The 10840-nt window shown below is 31.8% G+C and overlaps 1 protein-coding gene across 1 annotated transcript; it reads left to right on the forward strand.

Moving 5' to 3' along the window:
• Positions 1 to 8266: 8266 nt before the first annotated feature.
• Positions 8267 to 8671, forward strand: LOC127251236 (secreted RxLR effector protein 161-like). The gene has a single exon (XM_051274848.1). It carries the CDS (start codon positions 8267 to 8269, stop codon positions 8669 to 8671), a length of 405 nt encoding a protein of 134 aa, XP_051130805.1.
• The last annotated feature ends 2169 nt before the right edge of the window (positions 8672 to 10840 follow it).

Below are 10840 nucleotides of genomic sequence, written 5' to 3' on the forward strand. Positions count from 1 at the left end.
TACATGCACAACCGGCCGTTGAGATTTTTCCTACAAGAGGTCTCCGGATGACGGCGATGCAACGGGGCCGGTGGTGAGAATTGATGGTGGCCAGACGTCTATGCAACAAAAGATCAATCTATTGGCCTACCAGCTTTGATACTTTTAAGTTTTTGAAAGAAAAGTTATGAATTGTATATTCCAAAATAAAGGTATATAATATATATCTAATACTAATATATAAGAACCTGTACGGATGGCTACCTATTCTATTTGTTCTCTCTCTCACACACAAAAAAAAAACTCTATCGATACACAACAAATTATTCATCATACTTCTACCCGCCTCCAACTCCTTCCCGTCTGCCCTTGTCTAGCCGCGCCGGAATTAGAGAGGAATGCCATGAACGATCTGACAACCACAGATGCGCTACTGTTTAGATCTCTTCTGGCCGTCGGGTTGATTGTTGGAGTTCTTCAATGACATCTTCGCTGGAAGAACAACCGCGGCTCGCCAAGAAAACTGTCGGAGTCATCTAGCAATTTCCAACAATAGGATCCATCATTTGATTCACACTAAAAAGAATATCAAAGACTGCCCTCAACACCACGACGGCGAGGGTTGTTTTCCATCTTTTCTTCTTACACGTGCCTCAGTGGTAGTTGTTTCTATTTCGCTTTTTTCCGGTTGATTTGTCATTTCTCAAATGTTCTTAGTTATTTTTTGTTGTGTTTCGTAAGAGGTCTTGGAGGATGCCCGCCCCTTCGGAATTCCACTTGACGATGATGATATGGAAATCGATTAAGGCCTTAGGTATCTGAAGGCCTACACCAAGCTATGCCGAGATAAGAGCTTCGGACGTATACCCATGGAACGCAGTAAAAGGTATAGAATTGTGGGTTTTGTGGTTTTGATTGGCAATCTTTTGGTGAAATCGAGGTCTACGAGCTATTTGGATTTATTACATTCAGTTTGTTTCTTCTATTTTCTTGATAAAGATATGTGTTTGTCTTAATTTGATTAACTGCTTTTGCTGGTAGTTAGAGAAGGACAACATTGTGGTGTTTTATGGTTCAATTTTATAGGAAATAAATTACTTTGATTGATTGTGTATTTTGCAAATTCAATTCCAAAGACTAATTGGTGTATGATTTAAATTGTATAATGGTTTATATGTTCTACCATTACAAAGCTTGATGACTAATTGAAATTTTAGATTATACTTATGAAATAAACTGGTACAATTGTCACTATGAGACTCCCTGGATTGTATATATGTTTATGTTTGCACTAATACATTAAAATGATGGTAATACTGCAAGATTAAAGATGAACTATTTATCATAACAACTCCCATGACAATGTGGCACCTGAAATCAAATGTTCTATTAGGTGCACTCAGTGTGTTGCTTGTGATGATGGGTATGTCGTATTTTGCCTTAAGAAATGAAATATGGTATTCTTTATACTTCAATTCTTGTTAATTCCAGGTTTTTAGATTAATAGAGGCATATTCTAAAAAAATTTCCCTACAAAATAATACAGAGCCATATCTTTTAACAACAATGTCCTTTTTGGCGTGTGTCGGAATTTTTGCCACTGGTTCGAGACGTGTTGTGGTATGTTGTTTGGGATGGGATTGATGGATTGGATTGTCTACACTAGCTAGCTTAATTCATTTTTTTCAATTATTTGGGTTTCTATGTTGGGTGTTCTTATGAGATTTGAACGGGTATGGTTCATATTGTATGATGTTTTTTATTTCTTATGTGTCAACACTGACGATTGGATTTGAGTTCGTTGCTATTGTCTATTGTTATTTCTTGAGTTTTAGAATTGATTGAGAGATATTTTCTTGATGGAAGTAAGAGAATTTGTTGTCAAATTTTGTTAGTTTCAATTATCCATATGTGATTCATGGCATTGATGGTGGTAACGTTGCTAGAAATGTCGTTTGTGTGGTTGTAAGAGCTCATGTGGATTAAGACTAGAGCTCTTAAAGATTGATCCTACTATGCTTGATTCAACTCTTAAGATGATTATTTGGCTCTTTTGAAGCTTTTATTTGAGCATAAATGGTAAACTATCACAATATCTTGAAATAATTCAGTCTAGATTTTAGTGGGATTTGCCCCCCAATGGTTTATTCTTGTTTTGGTCTTCAATAGCTGAAAATTGAATAAAAATATTCTGCTTCGTTAGTAATCATTGTTGAAGAATTTAGCTTAAGTTATATTTTTACATGGAGTTCCTATCCTGATGGTCATTTTGTCGAATCTTTCATCATCAGTATGCTTCTTGCAAGCATGTGGGAATTTGTGAAATTTCTTCTCTCTATTTGTTCTAATAAATATCAAGAAATAGTTTGTTCAACCTGTTGGGGGAAAGTTATTTTGGAAGAAGAGATCCATTGTTTTTCTTTCTTGTTTAGCTTGTGGTTGTTTGAGAACATTTGGTCCCCACTCTGAGGTGCTCTACCGTTTCTTGCTTATTGTAAATGTCAAGAGGTTTATTGTAAATTAAATGAAAATTTATGGAGATTGAAACTTATAATTTTAAAAAGAATAATCAAGCCATTGAACTGATAGAGAGATTAATTATTTGTAATACTATTGCATAGCGAATAGTAGAGTCTTCCATATGAGGTTTGTGTTTTTGAAAGCTAAATTTAAAAGTTTGAGTTTTTTAGTTTAAAAAATAATATTTAATTTGATATTTTGTCAGAAAAAATATAAAGGAATCATGAAATTCAAAAATTATATACTTATTTTTTACTATTCAATTTTTTTTTTTAATATCAAATCAAATTATATACTTATTTTTTATTTTTTAGATTACACTAATAATTATTATTTCTATTTAAAATATCACATCAATTTCTTTTTATCTCACATCAATTTCTATTTACATCATATAAAATTATTATTCAAATTAAAGCTCCAAACAACAACACTACAAAAAAAAAAAAAAAAACAGTATTTTTGTAATGAAATTTAGAGACAGAATTACGGAAGGTTTTAGGGACGGGTTGTTTATAACTGATTACCGACGGAATTTATCTATGAAATAAACTCATTTCTATTAGAGACAGAAGTTAAAGACATAATCCTGTATGTGGAAAAATACCAACGTCTCATCCGCAACAGAATAAAGTTCCATCGCTATTAATAGCGGATTACATCACAACAGGTGATTCCATCACTAATTAGCAACGGAAATTTATTCCGTCTGCAATCCCCAATTAAAATTAGAGCCTGTCTCTATTTAGTTTTCTCATTCAATTCCGCAATCAATAGAAAGAACAATGGTGCAGACGAATGCGGATGGAGCCAGCGGCGACGGGGACGGTGAACGACGCAAAACGAGGGCGGCGGCGACCACGTGGATTGCGGAGGCATTGTTGGAGGTAAGTAAAATCAATTTTGAATTTTTTGTTTTATTCATCAGGCTGCCGCCGCCAGCCACGAACCGCATTGACTATTGGTAGTCATCGCCGCCTGCGGTGGACCTCGCACTGGCTTATGACGGCAGTTTTCGAAAAGGACCGTGGAAGGATGCCCTCCCTAATGTTGTTTTGTATATTGTTTTTGTTATTTTATTACATAGTCATCGGTTGCCGGCTACAAGCCATAGCGACCTGTGGCTAGATGTCGCCGGAGCCGGTGGAGCTCTCACCGGCTGACAACACTAATTGCCCGGAAAAGCGGCGACGAGTTGTCCTCCTCGAGATGTTACTTTTATATTTTATAAAAAAAAAAAAAAATTGATTATTTTGTATTTTTTAATATTTAAAACATAATCAATGACTTTTTTTTAAAAAAAAAAAATTGTTAGTTTTTGTTTCATATAAATATTCTATTTAATATTATTTCAATTGTAGTTAACATTGTATAATTTTTTTTCTTTGTAGTTAGTGTTATTTATGGTTATTTGGAGCAATACGAAGCCAAGGTGTTTTGATTTACATTGATACGAATGTTTTGGCCTGAAATGAGTTCAATTGAAAATTTTGAGTTACATTTCATATATCTTGAATATGATAAAATATTATTACGTATCACTGAGGTTTGAAAGCACGGATGTGAGTACCATTTTAGCAATATTATTGCAATTTTGTTTCATATCAAACTGATCATTGTGTGGATATTTAATACAATTTTGTAATAACCGTAATGCAATGGATATGTCACACCTACGAAATATAACTAGTTACGAAAGTAACAACATACCTAGCTTCAAGCATCTACCCAATAATTTATAGAATTCTATTAATAGTTGGATATTGTAGAACTAATGATTATAGGGTTTTGAGAAATGGGAGACCTACGAGTGGGCATATACAAAGCGTCATGACGGTCGTGAGTACTGCAACACAAAGGCAAATTGTATAAAGGTATGCGACATATGTATAATATTAATATTCTATGTTAATACGGTCCCTTACTATAACATTTTTTTAAATTTATTGCTTTCAAGAAGGCATAACTACTATTGATGAAGAAATATCTCAGGTCGGCGATACGAAGTATAGCCGTGATGAAGCGTTTCTTTTCTTGGTCCATTGAGATTAAAAAAAAAAGATTTTCGAGCTTAGGTCACTTACAGCAATGGTGCCACCAGAGCAGAGCTCCGATGCCAGCGATGGTTGTACCCCGGCAATCCGGATTACGCCAAACGCTTGGAGCAGCTCAAAAGGATCAATGCGTGGTTGAACATGAGCGACCATGACGAAGATTCGAGTATACTTCCTGTTTGTGGACATTTATGTTTTTCAGACAATTTAGTATGCGGAATTGATGATGCTATGAGGGTACTATATGTTTCTCATAATTTAATATGATCATTTTTTTTACATTTATGTTACTATAAACTTTTTATATCTTATGGACGTTTATAATGAATTTTTAGTTTGATTTAGTACGACTGTTTGATTATAGTTTGGAATTTAGTTTTGTATTCGTATATTGTTTAGGACAAATTTTGGTAACTCGAATGCAAAAGTGTATGGGACCAAGTGTTAAAATTAGCGATGACAATGTGTATAATATTCCGCTGCAATTTTGTCACTAAAATTGCCGACAGGACATTTTCGTCGCTAAAGTGAAATGACGAGTAATCTTGTTCGATTTAGCAATGAACTATTATGTCACTAATTCCATTTGCAGTTCCGTCAAAAATATCCACAGTAGAATTACGAACGCCTAATTTTAACGATGACATATTTACGGATGGATACATTTCGTCCCTAATTACGTCACTAATCAATTTACACAAAAAATGGAGATTAACGACAGAAAAATATTAAATCAGTCTCATAAATTCCTTCGCTAATTGATTGTTTCTTTTGTAGTGCAAACACACTCTATATTTATTTGAAAACATCGTATATAAAAAAAATAATAATAGCACATGATATCAAACAATCACATAAATATATATATATAATAAAAATTATACAGGCCGGGTCTAGACATGTATTTTTAGGCTTGGTTTAAATCCGAGATAGGCCAACTAGATGCTGGTAGCTCTAGTAGAGAATAGTAGAATAAAATGTTTAGTAATTTTTTTAATACTTCTTTGTATTTATATTATAAATACATAAAATATTTCATATTTTATTTATTGTGTGATATCATCTTGTATTGAATTAAAATATACATAAAACACTATCTTTATTCAAAGCCAATATTGGTGGTATACACAAGCATAATAATGTAAATGTTATAAAACCATAGAGATAAAATATTTTAAGGGCGTGTTTGTTTGGAGAATTGGATTTTGAATTTAGACTTTTAAGGATTTTGAAGTATGAATTTTTAAGTTGTGTTTGTTTGAGGATTTGAATTTTGTAATGGTTATGTTAAAAAAATTATTATTTTATTAAGAAAAATGATATATTGATGTGATAGTTTGAATTAAATGGTATTTTGATATAATTGAAAATTAATTTTTAAATGATTGAAATGAAAGTCTATGTGATGTTTTAAAAGATATGGACATTTTATATTATTAAATTGTATTTGTTTATTTTGTGTGTAAAGGTTGATTTGTGGGTGTAAAATTTGTATGTTCCTTGACATGAATCACTGCTGGTGGATGAATTTGACGGATCGCAGGAGAAATTTTGGCGACAACTTTTCTGCAAAATAGAAGGTTGTGGTTCAGCACCAAGATATTAGTTTAATTAATTAATTAATCATATTTGAATTTTGATTATTTTGAATTATCTTATATAATTAAACTAACCTTAAATTGTGACCCACTTTTCTCCCATTAAGTCTATCAGATTCAAAATATACGTGAGAAGTGGCAGAAAAATTGTGATGGACGGTTTCTCTTTTTTATTATAAATACTCTCACATACGGGTTACTAAACCTACTCTCAGAAAATTAGAATACACCGTCGCTATTTGAGAGCCAGGGTTTGGCAACATCGTCCTAGGGTTCCACGATCTGGCACTATCTTCGGAGGTTTTCAAAGTTTGGCAACATCCTCCCAAGGGTTCCAAAGTCTGACAACAACATCCTCACCAAGGGTTCCAATCTACTCTTCTTGAATAAGAAGATCTCAAGAACAAATCTAATTTTTAGCAATGGCTGAAGGTTTGTTTAAATTTCGCTTCCGCTAACATATTTGATTATATGTTTATTTTCCAACATTTGGTATCAGAGCCTTTTTGCTTCTGCCTTGCTTTGAATTTTCTTCTCATCAAATTCTTGATCAAGATTAGCTTTAATTTCTTGTTTGGAAATATTTTGGTTTCTTATTTTCAACAATTGCTTTGCGATATTTCTTGATCAAGATCCGATCATACGATTTGAAAAAATTTCATTCTGTTTTCAAGAAAAATTTTGAATTTTATTTTGAAATTAATTAATTCAAAATATTAAATTTTTAAATCACGTCTCTCGGTTACAATTGAAATTATATGCGTTGAATGAATATTATGCCTCGATATCCGTGCGTTAAGAATATGTAAGAGGTGCATTTGGGTTTCCGTGCGACATTTAGTATTGTTGCAGTAGTACTCTTGCTGCGGTGGTAATAATAATAATATTCTTATTATTATTATTATTATTATTATTATTCCTGCAGTACAGTAGCATTGTTGCTATTATTATTATTCTTCCTGAAGTACTATTGTTGATATTATTATTGTTATATTTAATATTATTATGATGATGTGGCATGCGAAATTGTTATTATTATTATTATCATCATCATCATCATGAGAAGTACGGCCGGTGCAGTAGTATTGTTACTATTATTAGTATTATTATCATTATTTTGCATATATTTGCACTACATTCTTGATTGAAGCATGCTGATGGTATTAATAGCTTATAGAAATGTGTACTTCAGATTGCATATTTATGATGTTTGTGATTTATTTTAAATTTTATTTAATTGGGAAATAGCCACAGCATCCTCGATTAATTAAACATTTATTCATGATTGATTTGAAATCATATTAATAGACATCAATTGTAATTATCATGTACAATGTAACGAGATCCACCCACAGGAATCTTGTTATATTTATATGAATAATTAGGATAAAATATCGAGTTGTATTTCTTAATCTACCCACATGAATTGAGAAAATGATGCAATTTGATAGTTTTATTGTAAATTTTTTGATGAAATCTAATTGAGTAAAACTTTAGCCCACAGACAAGTTTTATGTCTCTAAATTCATGTTTTAACATGTTTACATTGGTAGAACATGTAATTTACTTGTCTCATTTATTGATAAACATGTATATTTAATTTTGGAGCGTTTAATCCTATGAATTTCTCTGACATTAAGTGTGATGTCCCCGAATTGACTGGTGATAATTACGAAATCTGGAAGGAAAGGATCCTCCTTCATTTAGGCTGAATGGACATTGATTATGCCAGTCATTCAATTCTCCACCATGAGATTCACGGGTATGAGAGGTGTGCGCGAGCACATAATGCGGATGCGGGACATTATCCTACAATACACATAAAGATAAATGGTCTATCAATGAATTGATGACCATATGTGTTCAAGAGGATGAAAAAATTATTGATGGATGAATGTGAGAAAATTTAGTCTGTAAGCTTAATAAATCCATATATGGATTGAAGCAAGCCTCCCCAATGGTATTTGAAATTTCATGACGTTATCTCTTCATTCGGTTTTGAAGAAAACGTCATAGATCACTGTATATACCAGAAGGTTAGTGGGAGTCGTATTTGCTTTCTTGAGTTGTACGTGGATGATATTTTGCTTGCAACTAATGATAAAGGAATGTTATATGAGGTACCTCCAAGGTACGAAGGATTTCATGCTCATATATAGACAAACTGATGTCTTGGAAGTGATTGGCTACTTCGATTCGGACTACGCTGGCTGCATTGACACTCGGAAATCCACATCGGATTTTGTGTTCATGTTGGCTGGTGGAGTTATCTCTTGGAGAAGTGCAAAGCAGTCTATCACTGCTACTTCCATTATAGAGACTGAGTTTGTTTCATATTTCGAGACTAGCTCGCATGGTGTATGGTTGAAGAGTTTTATATCCGAGCTTAGAGTCGTTGACTCTATTTCTAGACCGATCAAGTTGTACTGTGACAACTCTGCTACAGTGTTTATGGTTAAAAGCAATAAGAGTGGGAGTCGAAGTAAACATATCGACATCAAGTATTTAACCTTAAGATAGCGTGTTAAGGAAAATAAAGTGTTCATTGAACACGTTAATATAGAGTTGATGCTTATGATCCATTGACTAAAGGCATGCCACTAAAGAATTTGAGGGATCACGTAGCAAGTATGGGACTTGATTCTACAATGTAGTTTATTTGCGCACATTGTTATTTGAGACTCTTATTCAGTTTGATGTTTTCTCGCTTTATTATGCACATATTTGTTTATTATTGAGAAAACTCGCTTAAGCTTAACCCGGAATAAATATAAGATTTATTCATTAAGTTGTGAATTTAGTTTGAGATGCTTGACATATTGTAATACATGGAAGATAACATTCGTTTATAAAAGACCTACCGCCATGATTCGTATGTAAGGTTTCTCGTTATATTGTGATGGTTTGAGTGGGCCAAGTGGGAGAATGTTAATTTAATTAATTAATTAATCATATTTGAATTTTGATTATTTTGAATTATCTTATATAATTAAACTAACCTTAAATTGTGGCCCACTTTTCTCCCATTAAGTCTATCACATTCAAAATATACGTGAGAAGTGGCAGAAAAATCGTGATGGACGGTTTCTCTTTTTTACTATAAATACTCACATATAGGTTACTAAACCTACTCTCAGAAAATTAGAATACACCATCGCTATTTGAGAGCCAGGGTTTGGCAACATCGTCATAGGGTTCCACGATCTGGCACTATCTTCGGAGGTTTCCAAAGTTTGGCAACATCCTCCCAAGGGTTCCAAAGTCTGACAACACCATATTCCCATGGTTCCAATCTACTCTTCTTGAAGAAGAAGATCTCAAGAACAAATCTAATTTTTAGCAATGGTTGGAGGTTTGTTTAAATTTCGCTTTCGCTAACATATTTGATTATATGTTTATTTTCCAACACAAGATGCATAAAGTAGGGTAGGATTTTTATTTTAAATTACGTACAATAAGTATACAATCATTTTTATACCTAATCCGCGAAAAGAACAGACCCTAAATAGAATTTTTAAATAAATATTGATCAATATTTTATTTTATAATTTTTAGGAGATGATATATGATTTTATTATTTTTTTAATAAAGCTAAGAAATAAAAATTGATCAATTGTTTATTTATTTGATTACATGATAAACTATTTTTTTAGTCTTGTATCTGATCTTATTTATTATTTTAGAATTTTAAATAAACTATATCTGAAAATAGTTCCACAAATAAATTTTTTTCGCTAAACGGGGTCTTCGATGCTGAATTTGTCACGTTGATCCACCGTTGCTGACGTATTGATGATGTACCTGACATGTCATCGCCACATCAACAGCATCTCAGCGATATGTAATTTTTGTTTTACTTTTTTTTTAAAAAAAATTAATTTAAAATTTCAATGTTCGTCAACATTGGACCAAATTATAAAATTCAATTTTATATTTTGTAAAATCAAAAATAGATTAAAAAAAATATATATCCCATGTCGCTGATATGGCGATGATACGTCAATCACATTATTGTCACGTTAGAAACGGTGGGCTATCATTGCAAATTTGGCATTGGAGGATCATTTTAGCGAAAAAATTTTATTTGCGGGACTATTTTCAGACAAAGTCTATTTGAAGTCCTAAAATGACAAAGCAAATCAAATACGAGACTAAAAAAATAATTTATCTTTCATTAAAAGAATGTTTTCAAGACATTTTAATAATTTTTTTTTATACTATTTGCATTATTAGACATGTGTTTACCACCAAATCGGCTTTGGATAGAGATTATATTTTGTTCATAGTTTAATATTTAATCAAAGTGAAATTTACAAAATAAATAAAATATAAATATTTTGTACATTTATAAATACAATAGAATATTATACAATTTACCTAAAAGTGTTTAATGGTAAGTTAAGCATTGTGTGAACTTAGACTTATCCACATGTTTGTTTAGTGTTTTAATTTAATATATATATATATATACATATATTTTTTATTTGTAATATAATAAATCGTATTGATAATATATATATATAAAAAAGATTTAATATTAAATACTGACTTTTTATGAGAAATAATAGGTATATATACTCCATTCGTCAAGTCATAAAGTATACAAGTGTTTTTAGCATTATTGTAATTAACATTAAAAATATCATTATATTTGTATAATTTACTTCAAGAATATCATTGCATTTGTAT

This window comes from Andrographis paniculata, unplaced genomic scaffold (assembly GCF_009805555.1).
Source record: "Andrographis paniculata isolate CXL003 unplaced genomic scaffold, ASM980555v1 Contig43END, whole genome shotgun sequence".
In the NCBI taxonomy this organism is placed as follows: Eukaryota; Viridiplantae; Streptophyta; class Magnoliopsida; order Lamiales; family Acanthaceae; genus Andrographis; species Andrographis paniculata.

Coding starts and splice junctions, on each gene's coding strand:
- LOC127251236 (XM_051274848.1), top strand. CDS start 8,267: ATGAGGTACCTCCAAGGTACGAAGGATTTCATGCTCATATATAGACAA.